This window comes from Carya illinoinensis, chromosome 3 (genome assembly GCF_018687715.1).
Source record: "Carya illinoinensis cultivar Pawnee chromosome 3, C.illinoinensisPawnee_v1, whole genome shotgun sequence".
NCBI classification, from domain to species: domain Eukaryota; kingdom Viridiplantae; phylum Streptophyta; class Magnoliopsida; order Fagales; family Juglandaceae; genus Carya; species Carya illinoinensis.
In genome coordinates, this window is record NC_056754.1 from 20,841,849 (window position 1) to 20,866,049 (window position 24,201).

A 24,201-nucleotide genomic window follows, 5' to 3' on the forward strand; every position below is an offset into this window, starting at 1 on the left:
AAAAACCCAGCGCCGCTCGAGCCGCTCGAGCACAGTAGCATCTTTCTCCCTCCCGTGCGATTTTCTTCCTCCTTTTCTCAAATTTCTTCGTTTAAACAAGTGTTTTCCTCCCGAAATCATCCTCAAACCAAGGTAAATCCTTTTCTCTCTTGTATTTTCGTGATTTGATGCTTTTATTTTAGGGTTTTCCGTGTGTTGTTATGCATTTGGGTTTCGGATTGGGTGTTTGAGAGTCTTTCTTCGATTGTTTTTCTTTTATCTTGTTTTATTGAGGCTATTGTATAGCCATTGTTGGGATTGGTTGTATTTAGGAGGTTTTTGAAACTCCCATGGGTCTATACCCGAGTTTCTCACTTGGATGCACTCCAAGTGTTCGATAAAATGTCTCAATGAAGTGTGTTTTTGGTTTTTCATCATGCATTGGCATAGCATTGCTCCCATATCTATTTCATGTCTATCCTAGGTTTGAGACATCGTTTAACTAGGATTGCATTATGTTTTGAAGGTGTTTTGGTTTAGAATTGGCATTGGTTTGCACATGGGTCATGCATGAGGTTTGGCATCGTTTAACATGAGTCATGCACATGGGTTGGCATTAGCTTGTAAATGGCTTGAGTTGTCATTGCATATGTGTCATGAATGTGGTTGGCATTAGCATGCATGTTGGTCTTTCACATGAGTAGGCATTAGCATGCATATGGCACACTTTGACCTAGGCATTTGTTATTGGTTTGAAAAATGAGGAGTGACATCGGGCATGCACCGAGTCTTGCATTGTTAGTTGGCATTGTTGCGTCAGCATGCATGCATCCATCACGTCTTCCTCAGCCCCCGGTTCGTCGGAGCCCAGTCTTCAGCAGGTACTTGAGTATCTAGCTCGCCTTGACGCCCGGTTCGACAGTCTTGAGGTGAAAGTTGACAACCTGCAACAACTTGTGACTCAACGCTTCAATGACATCGAGAGGCAGCTCAATGAGGATGATGAGGATGTCGATGGTGATGATTGAGACCCTTGGCTTCTTGTGACAAAAAGGGGGAGATTGATTGTTGAGGGGGAGATATTTAGAGATATTGTTGAGGGGGAGGAGTACAGTATTAACTCAGGGGGAGTGTTACTTGTACTAACACATTTTTTTGTTTTGGGGGAACAGCAGCTTTTGGTTATTTCTGTTGATTTATATTTCTTGTTAGCTGCTGATTGTCTGACAAATGTTTCTTGAACTCAATCTATGATTTGTTGTTTAATGAAATATTTCTCTTCTAAAACTTGTACTTGACATGAATTATGATTTGAGAATTGCAAATACGTTTTTGTGCATATGTGAATGGGTATGTTTAACCGTTTGCTAAGCGTGTGCAGAAATTTTTCAACATGTTCAAGAATATGGATCTAATTGGGTGTGCTAGGATTAGGTCATATGTATAGGTTAGAGGTTTTGTCACAGAAATGCCAAAGGGGGAGATTGTTGAGGGAAAAATGAGCGTGTTGGCATATTCTTGTGAAAACCTGTGTAAAATAGTGTTGTAACAAGTGTTGTTGCGGAAGGATTGAAGTGGGCTTGAAGTGTGCTCATTATTGGTCAGAAGAAGCGACTTCGCTCGACCCTCGCTCGACAGAGCGCTCGAGCGAACTCAGGCAGATTCAACCGCTCGACCATCGCTCGACATACGGCTCGAGCGAACTCAGGCAGATTCAACCGCTCGACCATCGCTCGACATACAGCTCGAGCGAACTCAGGCAGATTCAACCGCTCGACCCTCGCTCGACACTGAGCTCAAGCGAACCCAGGCAGAGTGTGTCGCTCGACCCTCGCTCGACACTGAGCTCGAGCGAACTCAGGCAGAGTCGACCGCTCGATACTCGCTCGACATGGCGCTCGAGCGAACTCAGGCAGATTTCGGCGCTCGACCTTCGCTCGACACTTCGCTCGAGCCAATGTTCCAGATCACTTACAATGTAGGGTTTTGAACGCCTCATTTGATGGGAACTATAAATAGAACATGTTAGCTTCTGTTCTATGTGTGGAGAATCAGAGCAAAAACCCTAAGGGCCTCCAAGAACTTCTTAGAGCAACCTCTCCCCCATTTGGTTGATTCTCTCTTGGAAAAATATTACTCCATCATAACACATTCAAAATCAACTCTTATTTGAGTCCATTGAAGTGGACATTGCTGTTGGCCGGAAGAGTCCGGAGCTGCCGTTGATGCAGAGATCGAGAGGTTCTCGTGGGAAGCTATAGGAAGGTCGGAGTTCCGACACTACATGCGTGTAGAGATCGAGTGGGTCACTCGTGGTGTTGCAAGCCAAGTTTAGCTACTACAAAGGTTTTGTGAGTGTTCTAAATTGGTTGTAACAAACTAAAGTTTCTATAGTGGATTTGAGGTGGTGTCTTACACCCGGAGTGGTTTTAGATTTTGAAGAGGTTCTTCAAATGAGTTTCCACTCCGTGAACAAAATCATGTGTTGATTATTTGTGTTATTTGTTTCATTTATTATCTGCTTGTTTGATTAATTTTCAAAAGGCCATAAAAATTAGATTACACCTATTCACCCCCCCTCTAGGTGTAGTGTTGTGTAGAACCACTGCTTTTTCAAGAATTATCACAATAAATTCTCAGTAGCCTTTCTATAGAGTCAACAACTCCAAGCCTTGAAATAAAGTTCCTCAGCCATAAACCATGTACTGTGGCCTTAAAGCATGCCACAAACTCAGTCTCCATTGTTGATGAAGCAGTGATAGTTTGTTTTATACTTTTCCATGAGATCGCTCAACCGACTAGTAGGAAAACATATCCAGAAGTAGATTTCCTACTATCAGAACAACTGGCAAAATCAGAGTTTGAGTATCCAGTTACCTTTAAGTTGTCAATTCTCCTAAAGGTAAGCTGGTAGTCCTTAGTTCCTTGCAAATATCAGAACACCTCTTTGCTACTTTCCAAAGAAACATCCCTGGGTTACTCTAGTAACGCCCAAGCATGCCAACTGCAAAACTAATGTCTCGTCTTGTGCTAATCTGTGCATATATCAAGCTCCCCACAACTGAAGCATAGGGGATTTTTGCCATCTTTTTATGCTCCACTCAGTTTTAGGACATTGTGATAGGCTAAACTTATCACCTTTTGATATCGGAGTATCAAGTGATGAGCAACTTTTCATGCCAAATCTCTCAAGAACTCTTTCTATATAACTTTTATGAGACAATCCTAACAGTCATTGTTTTCGATCCCGGAGGATTTCAATTCTGATTAAAAAGGACGACTCACCCATATCTTTCATTTTAAAGTTCTTAGATAGAAAACCCTTGGTTTCATAAAGTAAGCCAAGATCACTATTAGCCAACAAGATATCATCAACATACAGGATAAAAATATAAACTTACTCCACTGAACTTTAGGTATATACATCGATCAACGATATTTTCTTTAAATCCAAAGGCAGTAATGGCATCATTGAACTTTAAGTACCATTGTTGAGAAACTTGCTTAAGCCCGTATATTGATTTCTTAAGCCAACATACTAGATGATCTTTGCCCTTTTCTGAGTAGCCCTCTAGCTGCTCCATGTAGACCACTTCATCCAAACTTCCATTTAGAAATGTTGTTTTCACATCCATCTGGTGTAAGTTTAAATCAAAATGAGCCACCAATGTCATAATGATTCTGAAAGAGTCCTTTTTAGATACTGGAGAAAATGTCTCTTTGTAATCAATGCCTTCTTTCTGGGTGAAACCCTTAGCAACAAGTCTGGCCTTGTGTCGTTCAACATTGCCTTTAGAGTCGCGTTTGGTCTTAAAGACCCATTTACACCTGACTCTTTTACACCCTTCAGTCAACTCAACGAGATCCCAAACTTGATTTTGATCCATGGATTTCAACTCTTCTTTCATGGCATCGATCCATTTACTATAATCACATCTCTCTATAGTTTGTGAAAACTTTAGTGGATCTTCACTTGTCCCAATGTCAAATTCAGATTCTTAGAGATATACCACATAGTCTGCTAAAATAGCAGGTCTCCGATCTCTCTGAGATCTAGGTAAGACTATCTGTTTTAGTAACTCCGAACTTGGTTCATCAGTGATATTATCATTCTGAGATGGGTGATCATTTTCTTGTTCCAATGTATCATTGTGATGATCAATTAGAGGAACCATTATCTTTTCTGAGGATGTAGGTATAAGGACATCTACTCGTACTTCCTTAATGATCACATCTCTAGATTCCATTTTCCCACTGATTTCACCAAGTTTAATGAATTTGGCATTCCTTATTTCCACTATTCTCATACTATACCTATACCCTTTGGATCTCTCTGGGTAGCCAATAAAGTGCCCACTTACTGTTCTAGGATCAAATTTCTTTTCATGTGGGCTATATAGTCTCGCTTCTGCTGGACAACCCCAAATATGCATGTGTCTTAAACTTGGTGTCCTACCAGTCCATAACTCGAAATGAGTTTTTGGAACTGACTTACTAGGAACCCGGTTTAAGATATAAGTTATCGTCTTAATGGCTTCACCCCACAATGATTTGGGTAAGGTAGAATTGCTTACCATACTTCTGACCATATCCAATAAAGTCTGATTACGTCTTTCAGCAACATTGTTCTGCTATGGCGTCCCTGGCATCGTGTACTGTGCAACAATGCCATGCTGTTCAAGAAGTTTGGCGAATGGGCCAAGGTTACGACCCGATTCGTCATACTTTCCATAGTATTCTCCACCTCAATCTGACCTGATGATTTTCACCTTTCTATCTAACTGCCTTTCCACCTCCATGAAAAATATCTCAAGTATTGAAACAGGTTGAGGTTTCTCATGTAGCAGATAGATATATCCAAACCGTGAAAAATCATCTATAAAGGTGATAAAATACTTTTCTCCACCAAGACATTCAGTGGAAAATGGTCCACATATATCTGTGTGAATTATTTCAAGAAGTTTTTTACTTCTTGTGACACCTTTCTTAGTATGTTTGATTTGCTTTCCTTTAATGCAAAATCCACACATACTTCAACATTAGTAAATCTAAATGCGGAAGTATCCATTCTTTTACTAATCTCTCTAACCTTTCTTTGGAGATGTGCCCCAATCTCTTACGCCACAAGTCATAAGAATGTTCATTCATCATGTTTCTTTTAGTTCCAATACACATTTCATGGTTATGGGTATAGGTATTATGAATAAATGTATTATCAAGACAAAGTCAATAAAGACCATCGGAAAGAAACCCAAAACCAATAGATAAAGAGTCTCTGAACAAATTGAAACTACCATTATAAAATGAAAAGGAATAACCATCAGTATCCAGTCTAGAAAGGAAAATTAAATCACGCCTCACAGAGGGCGCAAAAAATATATTATGAAGGTCTAAACAATGACCAGTACTCAAAACTAAACGAAAATTTCATATGGCCAAAACTTCAGCCTTATTCTCATTTCCCATAAAAATAAATCGCTCACTGGGGTTTGGTGTTTGGCTTGTAAGGTATCCCTGCATGGTTATAGAAACATGAACATTAGCACCTGAAACTAGCCACCAAGAATTAGTAGGAACATTTACAAAGTTTGATTCAAAACATACAAGGGCAAGAGGCTTACCCTTCTTTTCAAACCAAGCCTTACGTTTTTTACACTCAGATTTCATGTGTCCATTTTTTCCACACCAGTAGCATTTGATTCTACTATGTTGAACCTGATTAACTTTTCCAGGCTCCTGTCCTCTTGGTGGTCCAATTCGTTTCTTTTTACTATAATAGTACTTTTTCTTTCCAGCTTCTTTGGTCACAAAATTAGCAGAGTAATGTCCTTATTGTTTTAGTCTTACTTCCTCTTGAACTACCATACCTGCCAGCTCATTCACATTCCATTTATCCTTAATAGAATTACAATGCATCTAGAATGGACCATACTGAGGTGGCAATGAGTTTAGAATAAACTGAACAATAAATGACTCCTCTAATTTCATTCTCAAGGTTTGTAATCTGGCAGCAATATTTGTCATTTCAAATATATGCTTTTGCATTCCTTTAGCTCCATCAATTTCATGGTGATAAGGCTAGCCATCAGCGTTCCTGCTAAAGACTTATTTGTAGACTTAAATCTCTCCTCAACATTTTTCAAAAAATTTTGGGCATCCTCAACACTAAGGAGTGAATTTTTAATATTTTCAAATATGGTCATTTTCATTAACATTAGACTCAGCCTGTTTGATCTTTTCCACTATTTAAATGACTTTTTCTCATCCTTGTTACTCTTTTCAGTGAGGGGTGATGGTTTTGGACTTGTAAGGGGTGAGTCCAGGTCTAGGACTCCTAAGGTGAATCTGACTCACTTAACCCATTCAGAAAAATTAGAGCCATTCAAAACAGGAACTGATGAAGTTTGTGAATGTAATGATGTTAGTACATCAAGAAAATATTTGGTACATAATGCTTTGAGTTAGACACTTATAAACCATAATCAGAATTTAAATAATTATGGATGAACTAATAGTGTCATTAAGACCCTCATTTGGAGTAGACTTTAATACACAAAGTGTTTTCACCAATATAAAATTATGTGGATGAACTAAGTGTATCATCAGAATTCTCCTTTGGGAGTAAACTCTGACATACAAATTGTTTCCTCCAAATTTTCTTTGATAAATGAACTAGTAGTGTCATCAAAACCCTCCTTTGGAAGTAGATCTTGATACGCAAAATGTTCACTCCAACCTTAATTTGATAGATGAACTAGTAGTGTCATCAAGATTCTACTTTGGGAGTAGAACTTGACACACAAAATTGTTCACTCTATGATATCCACCTTACTATGGAATTTAATGATTGTTCACCAAAATTTGTGAAAATCTTATACCTTTGGGTAACCAAGTTTTTCTTTAATTTTGATGTAAATCATTTGTCCATATTGAATAAACAATTATATATAGCATGATAATAAGAGCCAATTTATACATGTATATAAGATTTATGTATGTAATAATAACATGCACATGACATTTAATAAAATTTAATACATGTATTTAACAATAATAACATGCATATAAATTTATCAATAATAAAATTTTCGTACATGTAAATAACAATAATAACATGTATATATAAATAAATAAATAAATAAAATTTGGATTTTTTTAAATAAAAATAATAAAATAATAATATTTTAATATGACCGGTTCGAGTCTGAACCGGACCCATTAAGCAAACCGGACTGAGACCAAGTGAACTGGATGTGTTGACTTGGGTCAGAGCTATTGTACAGGCCCAGTTGCGCTCTTTTTTTTTTTTTTTGTTCTTTTATTGGGCTAGGCCACATCAATGGCCCATAGGCCCATTTGCTTTCTTGGTCTTGGACTGGGCTAAACCCAGTCGACCCATAGAGTAACCTGTTTCAGGATATACATTTAACAAAAATAGGTTGGACTGGGCCAAAACCCATGGCCCAAGTCCAAACACTTTACACACTTAATAGAAACCCTAAGCAATAACCTTTCTATTTTCTTAGGAAAAAGCCAGCGCCGCATCAGAATTCCTTCTTCCTCAACAAGCACGCGACACATCAAGTCTGATGGCAACCCAACGGTGGTCCTCACCGGCGACTAGAAGATGGCATGGAATCCCCAGCCTCCTCCCGCCACTGAAGTCCACCTCCTCTTCACCTTTTTTTTTTTAATCACAGAAATACCACAGCAGTGAGCTTTGGAGCCCTCTGCCACCATTACAGAGACGTCGGTGAGGAGTTTCTTGGCCTCCTCACCGCACCATCCTCCGCCCCCCCCCCCCCCCCCTTTTTTTAATGAAAACCAGATGGAAATCACCATGCAACATCATTCGGTTTCCATCTCAAAACAGTTTAGAGTTTCTAAAATGGAGCAATTTCATATGCATAAATATACATAAATTCACATATGCAATTTCACATATATATATATATATATATATATATATATTTCATATACAGATCATTAATATCAATATGATAATATTACACAGATCAAAATTATAATTTTATGCATGTGTGGCATTGATGCATAATATCAGTACAAAGCAGTATATATATTTTTATCTTTCACGACCGAAAGAAATATCAAAGTGACATACGACATGTGCAATATTATATCAAGATCATAAAAAATCTATAACCTGATGCTCTGATACCACATGTTAAATATTTTAACATGAATGTTAATAAACGGATCTTCGATTTTATATGATTTACAATAATAAATAGTAATAAATAAATACGTACATTTCTCCATTAGTTCGATGAAGAATTAGATCTGGCTATGAGGGAAGGATCACCCTAGCAACTTTACTTCACAAATGTCTCACGATGGCAAAAGGCACTCTAGTGTTATAGGTGAGAATCATTTAACCCCTCAATGTTATTTATAGATTTCTAACCATCAAGAAATTTCAGAGTTTGTATATGACTATAATTAGAGATACAGAGTTTTAATCTTATCTCTTAAGAGTTTTTTTATTCCGTTATCACTTATCTTTTATCTGATAAGTTTAAGCTATTTCAAATTCTATTAAGATGGATGTGTGGGACATAGAATTTAAATAAAAACTCTTACATTAATTTCTGGTGCAACCGCCTTTAAAGTTCTGGCATTTTTTTATAGTTGCAGAGAACCATATAAGTAGATTCACTTGAAAAGCTCTAATACCTCCTTATGTCAACGATTGCACCGGTGGTTTAAACAAGGCATCTCCGTGGGGTCTCTTCTATTCCTACCATCCAACAATTAAACTATAAATATGCCTTGGATTTCGTCACTGCCATGATTTTATATTCTAACATGAACTCGTCATCAGAGTATTCAGACCGATGAAGCAAATAAGTCAGCCAAAGCATACGCATTTCAGAAAATAATATTTTGTGGCAGTTTCCTTCTTTCTTTTTGTTTTTCTCCACAAAAACAATCAAAGCATGCTTCCAAACCTAAAACCCATTGCCGACGTTTCATACATGACAAATCAGAGTTCTACATATACACCAGAATCATGAATTTCCAGTGCCACGTTGTAGACCCTACGTTGCTGTTCTCCTAACAGATTTCTATCATGCCAAAAATTAGAATATAACTCAAACATACACTTAAAACCCTGCTCTATGTTCTTTTGATTAAGAAGGAATCAACTTCTACATTATAAAAGTCCCATATTTTCTTCCTGCAACTAAAGTTGATAAATCTGCTGTGGTTAGAAGGGAGTTCGGTCCAGTCTAGTCTAGTTTCGAGAGATTTTATAGACCGGACCAGACTTATTCAGTCCAGGATATTCCACCCTGAACTGAACCAAACAGCCTAAGAACCAGGCCGGTCCGATCCCATTTAGGACGGTCCGGTCCGTTCGATCCACCCTGGATTTGTTTTATTATTATCATCATCATCTAAGGGCATTTTGTTTAATGCTTATGTAATTAATATATTAAATTATTAGTAATTTAATATATATAATATACTATTATATTTATATTAGTAATACGCTAATACTATTAGTATATAGTAAATTAGTAATAGTTATTAACTTATTTAAGTTTATAGTTATAGCGATTTAATACTAACATATTACATATTAAGTTAACTATACTAATACTATTATAAATTTATACATATATGATATATTATAATTTATACTATAACTCTTATAATATATTAATTTATTAATGTATACTAGTACTATATATTATAGTTAATAGTTATACATTAAATAATATAATAATACATTGATACTAAATATATAGTTATAAACTTATAATGATTTAGTTATTATGAATTTATGATTAGTATAACTATATAATAGTATTAGTATTAGACTATTAGTAATTTAGTATAGCTATATTATATTAGTAATATTAGTTATGTTGAATCAGTCAGTTAGTATAACTATATTCTATATTATTAGTATTAATATAAATATTAGTATTAGTTATAGTTATATAGCTTATATTAGAATTGAAAGTCTTAGACTATATAATAGACTAATGGTATTAGTACAACTATAAGTATATTGTATAGCTATATATTAGTATTAGTTATACTGTTATAGTGATTTAGTATATTATAATTTCTATATTATAATTTATACTATAACTCATAATATATTAATAGATACTAATACTACATATTATAGTTATACTTATAGTGATTTAGTATAACTATATAAGTATTAATTATAGTGATTAGTAACTATATAAATAATATAATAGTATATTAATATTAATAATAGACTATTAATATAGCTATATATTAATATTAGTTATAATGATTTAGTATAACTATATTAGTATAAGCATAATTACAGTCTATATTAGACTATTAGTATTTTTTTATACCATATATAATTATATAATTAATTATATACAACTATAATATAAATAACATATATAAATAATAAATTTTTTTTTTTTCAATTTCCATCTAGTAAAAAACCTCTGGACCAGAATTGGATCAAAAACACTCAGTCCTATAAAATCTAGACCAAGATCGACTAAAGTCACTAAACCCAACCCTGGGTTGGTCCCGTCCGAACTGAAATGGCCGGTCCGGGCCAGCCAATTCTCACCCCTAGCTGTGGTGATACACGTTCATGCACCAATTGTTTCGCACAGACTCACAGTTCACAGCACTCGGTAGTTCTTAAGCTACAGCCCCTCTTCGTGTCCGAGGAACCTACTCTCCAAAAGGGACAATGGATACCTGTATCACTTTGATTACCAGTAATTAAATTGTCGGACTTTAAGGGCAAATGTTTGACATCTCCCTAATTGCAGACTCTGGAAAAGTAAATAAATCAACCCAAAAGGCCATAAAAAGGAAGCGTATTTCAAACACCTTCTGAGTACATAGGTTCTCCATAAAACCAAACAAGGATCACAGGTAGGAAAAAAAATGTATACAACCTTGTTAGCATATTTTGAGTATTCAGTAGATGAAGTATGAACAACAGGGTGGCTGTAAGTCTGATGAACTATATTTCCTTCTGATACATTCCAGTACGAAAAATAAATTTTAATGGTATAGAAATATATTGATAGTCTTAATCATTGGGAGTCATCAGCAAAAGCTGAAACCACTACTTCAATTTTAAAACGGACACAAATGATTAGTTACTCCAGAATTATGTGCGTAGACGCATCCTTTAGCATCTTTTCAGGAGTTTTGGCAGCAGTTTCAGGCTCTCTAGATCTTGTTATTCGTCTCCTAAGGGACTGAAATTGCCACCCTTTAGGTTTAATCCGCCCAAACAATTGCCACCCTCTAGGTTTTATCTGCCCTAGCAACTTCATCTGCTCCTTTCTGAACTGCCTATTTGCATGCCACTTTCCACCGCGCCAGCCCAAGCCGTACCTGCAATTCAGAAATATAATGCAAATCCATGAGAAATTAATGGACGCCTTCAAAATATCTGAGTTCATTTTCAGTTTAAAGAGTAAAGAAGCCATGTTCTCATGATTTAAAAACAGTAGATTTCTCCATTTCAGTTCAACTCGTTTAGAGTTGCACAGATCAAGCCAGAAATAGAACATGAACTAACAATTCAACTTGAAAATCTCTCCAGCAGAGGTGAGGTAAGGAAGCATGATTAGCAATACTTTTTTTTTGTTTTTTTTATCAAAACAAGTTCCACTGGACAAAGAAAAAATAATCTTTTGAGTTGGTTTCAACTAAATGATATCCTTTTCGGCCAGTAGTCTCTATCTAAAGTCAGACCTTTTAACTGAGGCTTTGCCTAACATGCCCATTCTCTCACCTCATCCATTGTACTTCTGGAATTCCTCCCATCAGTAACTGCTTTCTCCTTGTACTCAGTGCATTTGTACCGTCACTGCAAACAGCAATCCAGCTGACATGACTTTCCCTCACCCTATTTTCAATTCCTGATGGCTTTTGCGACATCAACGCAATAAAACTTTCATTCCTTTTCTGGGTTTTCAATGGCCCATAAAAAATCTTTACTTTGTCCTTGCTCATTTTGCCAACATGTCATTTGAACACAAACCTTCTATACAAGAACATATACCTGACATAATTACTCTGACTGGATGTTCAAGCTGTATTGTACAATCTGAAAGGGCTAGAAAAACTATACAACAGTCACATTGGTTTTGCACAATCTTGTATCAGCTATTGCCATATCACATGTCCCTTATCATAATCAACTTCCTAAGATGTATGTCCTTATACTCCCACCTACAGTTGATAACACTATGCATAACAGTGAGACCTTCCCACAATCAATAAGGGATGGGAGTTTGTGGCTACACTGTAGAACTAAATCAACAAAGATACTATATGGAAAACACCGTTGCTTTTTTTCTGGGTATAAATATTATTAATATCAATAGGTGTAGCCCATGTACAGCAAGTCTCTTTTACAGGCTCCATCTTACAAATGTGCACCAAGGCATCTTGTGAGCCATTTATTCTGTATATAATGATGAAAAGAGAAGAACCATGTTTGCCAGCACTTCATACCCTTAGTCCCCATGTAAAGAAGAACCTATCAGTCAAACAAACAACCAAGTTTCTTCTGTCAAGAAGTGCAATATAATATTCTGTAATATATCCTCATCAATACTTTTGTACTTCACCGGTAAACTATCTATTACCTATATAATTTTTTCGCCCCATCAAGAACAATAGCAGAAGCCCAAAGAAATAATGTATGAAAGAAAAAGCATCTAATCTCTCCCAACAAGTGTTCTCCATCTTCAAAGCTAAGGCCATACCTTTCAAGCCAAATACACTACATAAGTCCATTTTATTTTATTAACAATCTCAACCCTTAACATGCCATAAAAAGCTTTCATTGTATTGTCTTTATTACCACAGTAAACCTACTCGATTTTTTGACATTAATATTAAAAAAACGTTTGAAGATGATATGTTTCCTACCATTTATGGTTACTAATTCAATAGAGAAGGGGAAAAAAGACTTTTTACCTTGTAGCGGTTACTGATTTCCCATTACTTGTCTCTTTTACTTTCCTACACTTAACTCTTCTACCATTTTATTATTACTTTTCCAATAAAGAAAAAAGACTACATATCTCATTGTAATTATTGACTCATTGTTATTTACCTTTTTGGCTTCCTCACCTCTTAACTATTTTTTTTGATACATTAGGGGAAGGGGTCGAACTCATGATCTCCATTTTGGAGATGTGGGTCTTGCGCCATTAGGCCACATGCCGTTGGCACTCTCTTATAACTATTTTACTTGAATGATTTCTGCACATTACGCAAGCTGATGACTAGTGCATCTAAAAGCACCTACTAATGGCTTTTAATGCAAAATGACCCCAAAGATTTCTGAAAATACCTGAGTCAAAAGCTATGCAATAAAGGAATTATTCATTTTGGAGAAAACAACTATAACGGATAACACAATACAATCTCTCCTCCATCAATGACAATGGTAAAACCATGTCAATATTATGTCAATTAGAACTTTGCATGAGACCTCTACAACCACATTAGCCCTCTTATGGATTCACATAGCTTATGAAATTTAGTTTGGCCATAAATAATTCCTTTCTTCCTTTATCCTATAATGAATAATAATATAGGGTTACTAGAATTAAAACATGAATCCCTGAATAGATCAACTTTACGTTTCAAGAAAATCAAGCAATAGTATTGATTGCTGGAATTGATATTTAGGAACAAACCCAATAATCAAAGCAGTTCCGGCAGTGGCAACACAAGCAGGAGCACTGACATGTCCTGAGGCAGTAATCTTTCTAATTTCTGAATGTCCGAGATCATAATTGCTACTCATCTGCCAGAAAACAAGAAAAAGTATATTCAGATCTAATAAACAATGAAAAAAGAAAGGAGGGAAAGGGGCAGCAGAAGCTTGTTTGAACATTTTGCCTAAATCCTGCAATTAAAGCAATTCCAATTTGCAATAAAGATGGCCCAAACACATGTTCAGATTATGCATACGACAAGAGATACAGTCCACTTGCTTTTGGAAAGGAATGGAGACAAAACTACACAAAATGGCAGTGAAATGCCAATTATGGCTCATACAAGCATGGCTAGTAAGGTTCAAGCCAGTATAAACTTTTTTCCTTCTTTTATCAATAAATAAGAACAAATATATAAATTAACTACTATCTACCATTATGCAACAACTACTCACAGCTTTTTCAATTGTTTCAAGCCTTTGATCAACTCTCCTTTCATGTAAGTGACGTAAAGAATATCCTGCACCATAAGATGGTGGTATTGATTAGACAAATGTCCAAAAGACTTTATTGAAGGAATTGATGACAACAAAGTTTTGCACCTCAACATTAACACATGTACAAATATGTTCCCATGATACCAAGCTATTTCTTTTGTAAGCTTTAGCAACTGCCCACTGAATTGACATAAGATATCCAAAAGTTATCACCATAAACTCACTTGACACACCGAGTATGAAGACCGCGATATAGGCATACTTTTTATTTGTCTTCCTGAGAATAAAAGATTATACATTACTAGGTAAATTGTTCATTTATATGATGGAGGTGTCACAAAAGATTTTAAGGATCAAGCTGTTAATCCATCTCATCAAAAAGCCATTAGTCAGAGTATCAAATCTCTACAGAAATCAAGAACAGAAATCATCTGAATTTGCCATATGTCTTGCAAAGTTGTGGCCAATGAAGGAGATACGGAAGAGACTGCAACCCAAAAGTGCAAAACTTAGTTCACAGCTATCTTACAAATTTAAGGTTTTCTCTCAATGAGGATTGATAACATAATCTTCCTTACCATCCTTTTGCATGATGAAAACATTTCACTCTAAAGCAATTAAATAAATCAAATACAAGATAAGGCTTGAACTTCCACTTTTAGGTTGACTTTCACTTGCTATAGCACTGTGATTCATTTTAAGAAGACCTAAATAAATTCACAGGCATATGACTTTGCCCCTTTCTGGTGAAGGTCAATGAATGAAGGGATTGCTTTCTATGCTAATGCCCAGTACAGGACACGAATTTTTCAGTTAAGGTTAAATTAATGAACAGAAAATCTTGCCACTGATTGGCCAAGAATACCCCAAGTTCCTAGAGTAGAAAGGCCAAAATTGGGATAGCTCTATGTATACGTCCAGCAGTTACCAATGTGTTTAGCAGTTAGAGGAAATTGTTTATAAAGTCTGTGTCAAAAGTTACGAAATTATTTTCAGATAAGTCATTGTGGCATTTAACACCAGTTATGTCATTGCAGCAGTTACATAATGAGTTATCATGTATCGTATTAATAATCGGTCAGCAGCTTAAGAAGAAAAATGGTATTGTTTGTCTGTGATTCTTGTCCGTGGTTTCCAACTCCCAACCATAATGGAGCTTATCCAATATCAGTCTAGTTTATCTACATCTGCACATCATTTATCTAAGACCTGTCAGTGGTAGCAAAGCTATGGCTACAACCAAAGAATGAACTGAACAATTGGAGTTTGGGATGAGCTGTGTAAAGGAATTTCATGGTTGGAGACAACTTCAGTCCAATCATATTTCATGGTTGGAGACAACTTCAGTCCAATCATGTGCAACGCATAGAATTATCTTTTACACTTCATGAAATCATCCTAAAAGAAGTGAAGGGGTTCTCTTCCATACGTCTTGTGTACTTCGGCTATGCCTATCATTTCTTATCAATAAAATTTTTTATTACCTACTGAACAAAAAGGAAGTGAAGGGGGTTCATCTGGCTCACACCATAGTTTTGTAAATGGACTTTCCTCGATGTGTTGGCAATGACCTAACGAAAGGGCTTAATAGGGTTACTCAATTTGGTACTCTTAGATTTTTTTCATAGGAGCTTGGTTTTAGATTTTGGTTGTAATCCCCAAGCTCCCTCTTGCAATAGCGATTCATCCATGTGATACTGCACCATGATAAGATTTTTTTTTATAGGTAATCAAGAAGTTTTATTCATAGAAATAGGCACAACCCAAGTACATAGGGAGTATACATGAGAAGGCCCTAGGTATAGTTCACAATTGAAAGTATAAAGTCATGGACATTTAGTCCTTTACAAACAATGGCCCCTGCCCATAAGATCAATGATTTAAAAAAGAAAACTTTGAGCTCATCCGTTGTTCTCTCACGATCTTCAAAGTACCTAGCATTTCACTCCTGCCAAATGCAGCAACACATACATATAGGAACCATTCTCTAGATAGCTGCCACTTGTGAGTTACCATGAAGGTCTCTCCAGCTTGCTAGGAAATTCGCCAATCTATGAGGCATGACCCATGACAATCCCATTCTCATGAAGAAATCATCCCAGATGGTTCTGACCACCTCACAATGTAAAAGCAAATGATCTACTAATTCACCGTTCTTACACATACAACACCCGTCTAACACCATAACCTGGCGTTTCCTTAAATTATCTGTGGTAAAAATCCTGTCCAATGACACTGTCCATACGAAGAAAGCTGCTTTTGAAGGAGCTTTCATCTGCCATATACTCTTACACGGAAACATCGTCATTCCAAGACTCGTTAGAACTTGGTAAAATGATAAGTGATAAGGGTATGTGGTGTATGAGATCTCACATTGTTTGGGAATGAGAAATTCTCACTCTCTATACTGGTCCAATGAGACTCCAATTGTATCATTGACTTGCCCTTTTAGAGTATGAGCTATTTTGTTTGAGCTTTCTATTGAGGTGTTACAAATGGTATTAGAATCTATCCTAACCATAAATGTGGGACTTAGCCATGCCACCTACGATGGATGGGTCCCACGAGAACATCAGGAATTTAAGGGGGGGAGATTGTTATGCCCCATATGATAAGAGGATAAAGTAGGTGGCGTATGGGATCCCATATGGCTTGGGAATGAGAAGTTCTAGCTCTTTGTAATGTTCCAATGGGGCTTCAATTATATCATTAACTAGTCCTTTTGGAGTATAGGTCGTGTGGTTTGGACCTTACATTGGGGGGTTACAATCCACCATAAGTGAGGGTATATTAATAATATTGGAGTATTGTCCTCTTCTTTAAGAAAAAGGGGTGCAAGGTTTACTCAGTTTTTATTGACGGTAGGTAGTTTTGGCTTCATACCATTTGGAAGGAGAGACCAACCAATGGCTTCCATGGCTGCAAGCCTGCAAAGGGTGCATAGAGAAGGAAGGACTGGGACTACATGGGAGTAATTTGAACAAGAAGTCTGGGCTCGTTTCAGGATAACAGATTATGAAGATTCCCAAATAAGGCAATGGAAAAATTTCAGAGAATATCAAAGGTGATTTGCACTGGGTGTGTAAACTGACCCCCTAGATTCGGCAAAGAGGTTGGATTGAGCTCCAAACCAACCCCCATCATGGACTGTGTGCAAACTGAATCATGCTGATGGAGTCATTCCCACCAGTCAATGGCAAGCTTGGCCTCTGTTAATGCAAGCTGATCAGTTTTTGGATTTGAACAAAACAAAAAATCAACAATCCATCGATTATTTTCATCAACCACACTCAGATCAAACATGGTGAAAACTCAAATCAATGTGAAACATTAACAAACAATCCATATTCACAGCCAAAGTGAGAGTCAACAAACATGGCGAAGGTCATGGCAGTTGCACCTCGCCACACCATCGAAAATATTTACTGTTGAAGTAGCAAACAGTGACAAGTTTATCTGGCTAATATGGGCTGATGCCATTAAAGTCGTAATTCATCTCTATGGCATATTCTTCTCCTAGAGTTGCACAGTTGGGTTTTTTTATTTTTTTTTTGTGGGGGGGGGAGGCATCATGGGGTCTTGCCAGCTCGCAATCATGGTAGTAATGGGAAAGGACTGAAAGGTTGCTTATAAATTAGAACTGCCAAAGGCGCCATGAATTCATCTTGTATTCCATGTTTCCCACCTAAAAGAAATAATGAAGCGCCTGTTCAGACTTGCCACCCATAACTGATTCTGGTGATTTTTAGCTGAAGCCCTGCCGCATTCAAGACTATTATTGGGCCAAACAGGGGAATAAGTTTGCTGCACAAGCATTGGTTAAATGGATGAATTTCAACTGAAAGATTCCACTTGCAAGAATGTCGAACAGTTGCACATCAATTTCCCATCTGAACCTTGAGGACAAGGTTCCACTCAATGGGGATGATTGATAGACTGAAAAGGATGCGAAGACCCAACCTGAAGTTTGTGGAGTACAAGGGCCAAAGTGGGAAAGTTCTATGTGCATATCTAGTAGCTACCAGCGTGTTAAGCAGTTAGAGGAAGTTGTCTACAAAGCTTGTGCATTTAGTAGTAATGAGATCATTATCGGCTAAATCATTCGTAGCACTTATGCAGCTATCACCAGTTGTGTCATTGCAGCAGTTATATATGCGGTTTGTGTCCTGCGTTATTAATAGGTTGTTTGCTTGGGAAGAAAACTGGCTGTGTTTAATCTGTGACTCCTACATGTGGTTTTCAACTCCCACTCGAACCAGATTTTATCCTTAAGACCGTCCTGCTTTTCATATACATCTGCAAGCCATTAATCGGGACCGTCAAACACGCTTATAGTTTGCAAAATCCATATCGGTGGCACTTAATTTTGTTGCTAAAGTACAATCAATCACTAAAAAAAAACCCTGTAACCTTTTCATGAGGACAAACCTGTAGAGACCTTGAAATACAAACAAAAATAAGAGTATTGAATAGCAATTAAAGATGATTCAAGCATACCTATCCATGCCGTCGTAACTGACGCTATAGAAGTGCCAATTGTAAATACCGCCTTATGCCTATCGAATATATCCTAAACAACAAGATACAAAAAAAAAAAAAAAAAAAAAAGTATGAGTTATAAATTTTGAAATCCCCTACAAAAACCCAATAAGACAATGATCAGAACAAACAATCACAAACAAACAAAACCCATGCAGAGCAATTGATACCCATTAACTCAAATTCAACGGAGAATTCATATACGGAAATAAATAAATAAATAACGTACCTTGGCAGAAAAATAGGTGTCCTGCATGGCAGCCCATGAATTCAAAGCCTTCCTTTTCAACTGGGGCGCTGCCACTAGAGAACCCAAAATCGACGTCCCTGAGCTTCTTAATCGCTGCATAGTGCATACTAATCAAGACCCACTTGTGTTGCAATCCAGAGGAATTTTAATGGTTTAAGCAAAATATTCCAGGGAAACAATCAAGAAACTAGGAAAGAGCTTCTTGTTCGTCCTCTTCTTTTGCTTTGTTTTGTTTCGTTTCGTCTTTGTTTTTTTTTTTTTTTTTTGGGAGAAGGTGCCGTAGTGTCGGGTTTGAACTTTATATAATAATACTAAATCAGAAATGCTATTTCACCCTAAAATAGCTTCCGACTAGTTATTCCGCAACATAAAAAATATATATTTTAATAATTAAATAAGTATTTTTTAATAATATTATACATTTTTTATTTTAAAAAAATATTTTAAAATATAAAAAAATAATAATAAAAAAAATTAAAAAGAAAATTTTGTGCTTATCGGGAGACATTCGGGCTAGCACTGCTCAATGCTCATACTAAATTCGTGGCAAAAATTTCTCTAATGATTAAGGTGGTTATTGGCTAATAGCTTGGCAAATACGCGAAAGTTGCGAACGATTTTCATTTTGGACCCAGAAATGGTTTTGGGCCTAATGCTTGTTCGCTTAATTTTGTTTGCAAAGTCTGATGGGCTTTATTGGCCTGTATATAGTAGGAATTAATATTACAAGAAATTAATATTATTGATTAGATAAATATTTTAATCATAAAAATATTTTATAAAAATAAATCATAAATTAATAAGATTTTACAAGATATATTATATTATAAAATTATTTTTATTATAGGATCTAATCAATCACGTGATATCAGATTATTTTATGAATTAAAAATAAATTCTATTTATAGTTTTAGTGTATAAATTTTATATAATTTCTTAAAAAAATAAATAAATATAAAATTTACATAAAGTATCGTTATTTCTTAAAAAAAAAAAAATTATATAAAATTAGGGGTGCCTCCTCCCCTCACCCCGCCTCGCATGGTGCGAGGGTGAGGTTTTTCCATCCGTCCCTCGTCCCCGCATCCTGGTGGCGGGGTACTCCATTCCATCCCACTTCATTTTCATTTTAAATATCGACTATATTTTATTATATTTAAAAATTATTTCTAAATATAAAAATGATAAAAAAATATATTTTTAGATCTAGATTGTAAATTTAAATTTTGTAAATATGACTGTAATTTAAAAATATGTAGTTTTTAAATTTGCTAATGTATATTTTATGTAAGTTGTAGTGTAATAGTTTTAAATTATATGGTTTTTAAACTTACTAATACATATTTTGTAAACAAGTTTGACAAATTGTAATATATATATATACATATTTATATATACACAATTTGTAAAATATAAAGATAAATATATAAACCTATATTTATGTTTTTGTATATATATAAATATTTATGTTTATATATATAAGGGGTGGGGTGGAAGAAATGCGGGACGGGGTTGAGCCTTCCTCGCTCCCGCTAGGGGAACTAGATGCAGGGGTATTATATGGGCCCCGCACCCCCATATAAAATTTCTTATAAACATATCCTTATTTAAAGGGGTGCTGAGCTTAACATCTAAAATTATCTCTACCATTATTATTAAATGCGAAATAAACTGACGATTGAAAAAACCTTCGCAACGCGTCATAGGGAAAAACGAGTAGAAGCATCATTAATCTGAGCCAGAGACCATCTAGAAGTTGAGAAAATCCAGTACCACAGCCGCGTTGGCTGAATAAAAATTGCCGTCCCCAACCGAAGTCACCTTTTCTAGGAAGCGCCCTGCTGATCTCCCTTCACCTCCTCTTCCTCGCAGACAAATTGTCTGGAGTCTATACATAGCACAACACTCTCCCACCATTTCTCCTCACAAGCAGCTCCCAGCTTACAATATTAATCTCGACTCTTGATCACAGCACAAAAAGCAACTACAGTATTATATAGAAACACAGCAAGACGTTTCAATTTCCTTTTCCAAGAGAAAGAAAATGGCAGAGAAAGTGAACCAGCAAGCATACCCCTCAGCACCAACACATAAGCAGCCGAGCAGAGATGAAGAATCGGCAACTTTACAATCCGATCAGGAGCTCCGAAAGAAGAAAAGGATCAAGTTGGGCATATATATTGCTGCGTTTATTGTGTTTCAGGTCATAGTTATCACGGCATTTTCACTCACTGTGATGCGTGTGAAGACCCCCAAGGTCAGGTTGGGAACGGTCACGCTTCAAGATGTGAAGACTGGAAACCAAACATCACCTTTGTTTGACATAAGCTTCACGACCCAAGTAAGGATCAAGAACAACAACTTTGGCCCCTACAAATATGAAAGCACCAATGCCATGTTCACTTACCAAGGCGTGACAGTAGGGCAAGTCAGTATTCCTAAGGGTAAAGCTGGGTTCCGTTCTACTAAAACAGTTACTGTTACTGTGAGCGTGAATTCAAATGCCCTGCCAATGAGCACGACTTCGAGTACTCTCGGAAGTGAATTGGGTGCAGGGGTGTTGACTCTAAATAGCCATGCCAAACTCAGTGGGAAAGTGGAATTGATGTTTGTGATGAAGAAGAAGAAGGCCGCCAAAATGAACTGCACCATGCCCATCCATTTGTCAACAAAGGTTGTCCAATTGAATTGCGACTGAACATATGTATAACAGTTTAGCAGTTTTCTTTGTTTTTGTCTTTTAGTTTTAGTTTTTAGTTTTTGTTGAATTTGTAGTTTTTTTTTTTTTTGAATCCATTTTGTGAGAATAGAATATATATTTTTTTAAATTTATTAGGTCTCGTACGTATTTGTCACTACTTCCTTGAGCATATGCTCCTGCATGGTTTCTTACATATAGACACACATGCACACGTGTTATTTCTCTTTCAAATGGATCTTAATCTGAATCAAACTACCATCAATATTGGCTCAAGGTTGATATTAATAAAAGCATTCTAGTTGTAATGTAAAGGGGAATGCTATTTAATAACAATGTCGTCTTCTCATGATTTTTAAAATACATGGCATATGGCTGCACCAGTACCATATATAGGTTCGTATACATATGATGTTGAGAGGATATTCCTGTGTGTTGACGAAATGAGTCACTTTTTTGGCTATTATTACTAGAAGCAACATAAAGAAATCAAATCTGCCCAAGTATTATATCATGTGAACAAAACAGTACCACCTACACTTCTACTTTCAAGGAAAATTATTTATATGTATAGAAAGAATCATGTTTAGATACACAATATAATGTATTAAGTACCACTTTTTCTGTGGACCTCACAACAAATTGGACATTTGGAAGATATACTTTTCACACTAGTAGTCCTCCAAAAGAAGAACATACTCAAAAGAGGGAATTGTTGGGCTTTTATGTGTGGAGTCTTATTATGTTTGTAGTGGCCCAATTTTATGACCTTAAGGGTGTTGAATCGGGCTGGATTTTTTCTAGTCTAATTTGAAACCCGGAATCATGGTGAATTCGGGCAGTTAATGAAACTCGAATCCAGTTACGGATCTAGTTTTATTACCTAGTATTCGTAACTGGATCCCCTTCTCTTTTTTTTTTCAAAAAAAAATCTGCTTTAACAAAAACAGTGTCGTTCATATTCTTACTACCCAAACTCTAAAGAAGACTCTCAAATCCTCTCATTTTTTCCAAGTGTCTCTCAACTCTCAAGTGACCAAGTCATCGTCTCTGCCTTGTGCCTTCTCTCTCATCTCTTGAACCCCAAACCCTAGCAAGAATCACAAGCCATTGTTCGTTGCCATCGGTGAGAGGGCGCCGCCGTACATATCCATAGGACCACATCATTCATTGCCGCTGATGACAATTTTGTCCTCTCTGTCTCTCTCAAATGTCGCCGTTATCAGTACGGTCATCTCTCTCTTTCTCTACTCTATTTTAGTCTTGAAGTGAATTTCAATTTGATTATGAGTGTTGGATTGTTGAGTGTTGGATTGTTGGTTTTTGTTTGTAAACGATGGGTGTTTAAGGATTTTTGTGTTTTAGGGTTTTGTTTGTAAATAATGGAGAACCAACATTAATTCAAGTATATTTTTTATTTCACAAAATGAGGAAAGCTATGTACCCAAATGTGAACGAAATTTGTGAGATTTACATGTTCCTCAGAAAATTTTTTGCAGTTTTGCAAAAAATTTTCATTGTAGAAAATTTTCAAATTAATGATCTTTGACTCGATGCCTCTCCTCACATCAATCACTTGAGAACTATATATACACATATATATAATATCTTTTCTTTTTGGTTTTAAAGAAAAACAAATTAATTAGTCTGAAATGGGTAAAAGTGAAGAAAAATCTATAAGTTTCAAATTATGTGTCTAAATATTCTTACTAAATGGAACTCAACATACCAAATACTTAGTGTTGCTAAAAAATACAAAAGAGCTTTTGTGCTAATGGGAGTGAAGGAGTCCCAGCTTTTGGAGCCTCCATTTGAATATCTATAATTGGCTTGTATTTTTATTAAGCGTCTAAAAAACATTTCTGCTTAAGGTAGCCCTCTTCCTTCAACTTCAGCAACTTAAACATATGGACTCTCACCCTATGCATTGAAAACTCTTCTTTATGCACTAAATTAGACTGCCAACTCTTGAGTGCAATATTGTATATCATACCACTCTTGATGTGAAAACTGCCAAGGAGTTCAAATTCCCAAGAATACAAGTCAAATTTAGAGGATCAAGTAAGTATTATAGAGAGGGAGATTAATATTTAATGGGTATAATTTGTATCGTAGAAGGACATGAAATTAGTGTTAGTACCAATATCCTAATTAAAATAAATGCTCTTAGTAGCTGCCTTTGCCCATTAAGTAATTAAAATCATATATATATTTCCATCCTTCGGGCTTGGAGAAACCTCAGCGAAGGAACTACTTCAAATATTATAGATCCTAGAGTATTGATGTTCTCAACTCTCTGTCAAAATTGGAGTGTTCTAAAATCTGTGTAAATGCAAGCAGGCCTTTATTTGTATCTTCATTTTATCTTTTGGCAGCTGAATTTAAGGTTTTATTGATCTTCCTTTCTCTTTTTGGCAGCTTTTGGGTTTAGTTTATGAGGTATTAATGGAAAATCTCATGGACTCATATTCCATATGCGCATCATGGAATAAATCAAGCTAATGGATCTGCATC

General features: G+C 36.0%; 2 protein-coding genes and 1 long non-coding RNA gene across 5 annotated transcripts; 1 reads left to right on the forward strand and 2 right to left on the reverse strand.

Annotated features, from left to right (window-relative positions):
• Positions 1-10,812: 10,812 nt before the first annotated feature.
• Positions 10,813-19,295, reverse strand: LOC122303743. 3 transcript variants are annotated; one of them, XM_043115676.1, is made up of 7 exons: positions 18,969-19,048; positions 18,698-18,770; positions 14,425-14,477; positions 14,159-14,223; positions 13,683-13,792; positions 11,762-11,836; positions 10,813-11,358 (listed from the first exon to the last, which is right to left on the reverse strand). In XM_043115676.1, the coding sequence occupies exons 2-7, from the start codon at positions 18,703-18,705 to the stop codon at positions 11,118-11,120; spliced, it is 552 nt and encodes a 183-aa protein (XP_042971610.1). In that variant the 5' UTR covers positions 18,706-18,770; positions 18,969-19,048; the 3' UTR covers positions 10,813-11,117. The 3 variants fall into 3 exon arrangements, with proteins under 3 accessions (XP_042971610.1, XP_042971608.1, XP_042971609.1); XM_043115674.1 differs by lacking the exon at positions 14,425-14,477 and having other exon boundaries at positions 18,969-19,295; XM_043115675.1 differs by lacking the exons at positions 11,762-11,836; positions 14,425-14,477 and having other exon boundaries at positions 18,969-19,289.
• On the reverse strand, positions 12,301-13,676 carry LOC122303744. The gene is made up of 2 exons (XR_006240807.1): positions 12,621-13,676; positions 12,301-12,511 (listed from the first exon to the last, which is right to left on the reverse strand). It is a non-coding gene; the product is annotated as an uncharacterized LOC122303744 (long non-coding RNA).
• A 1,406-nt stretch (positions 19,296-20,701) lies between the features above and the next one.
• LOC122305616 (late embryogenesis abundant protein At1g64065-like) lies at positions 20,702-21,944 on the forward strand. The gene has a single exon (XM_043118206.1). The coding sequence runs from the start codon at positions 21,034-21,036 to the stop codon at positions 21,685-21,687; it is 654 nt and encodes a 217-aa protein (XP_042974140.1). The 5' UTR covers positions 20,702-21,033; the 3' UTR covers positions 21,688-21,944.
• The last annotated feature ends 2,257 nt before the right edge of the window (positions 21,945-24,201 follow it).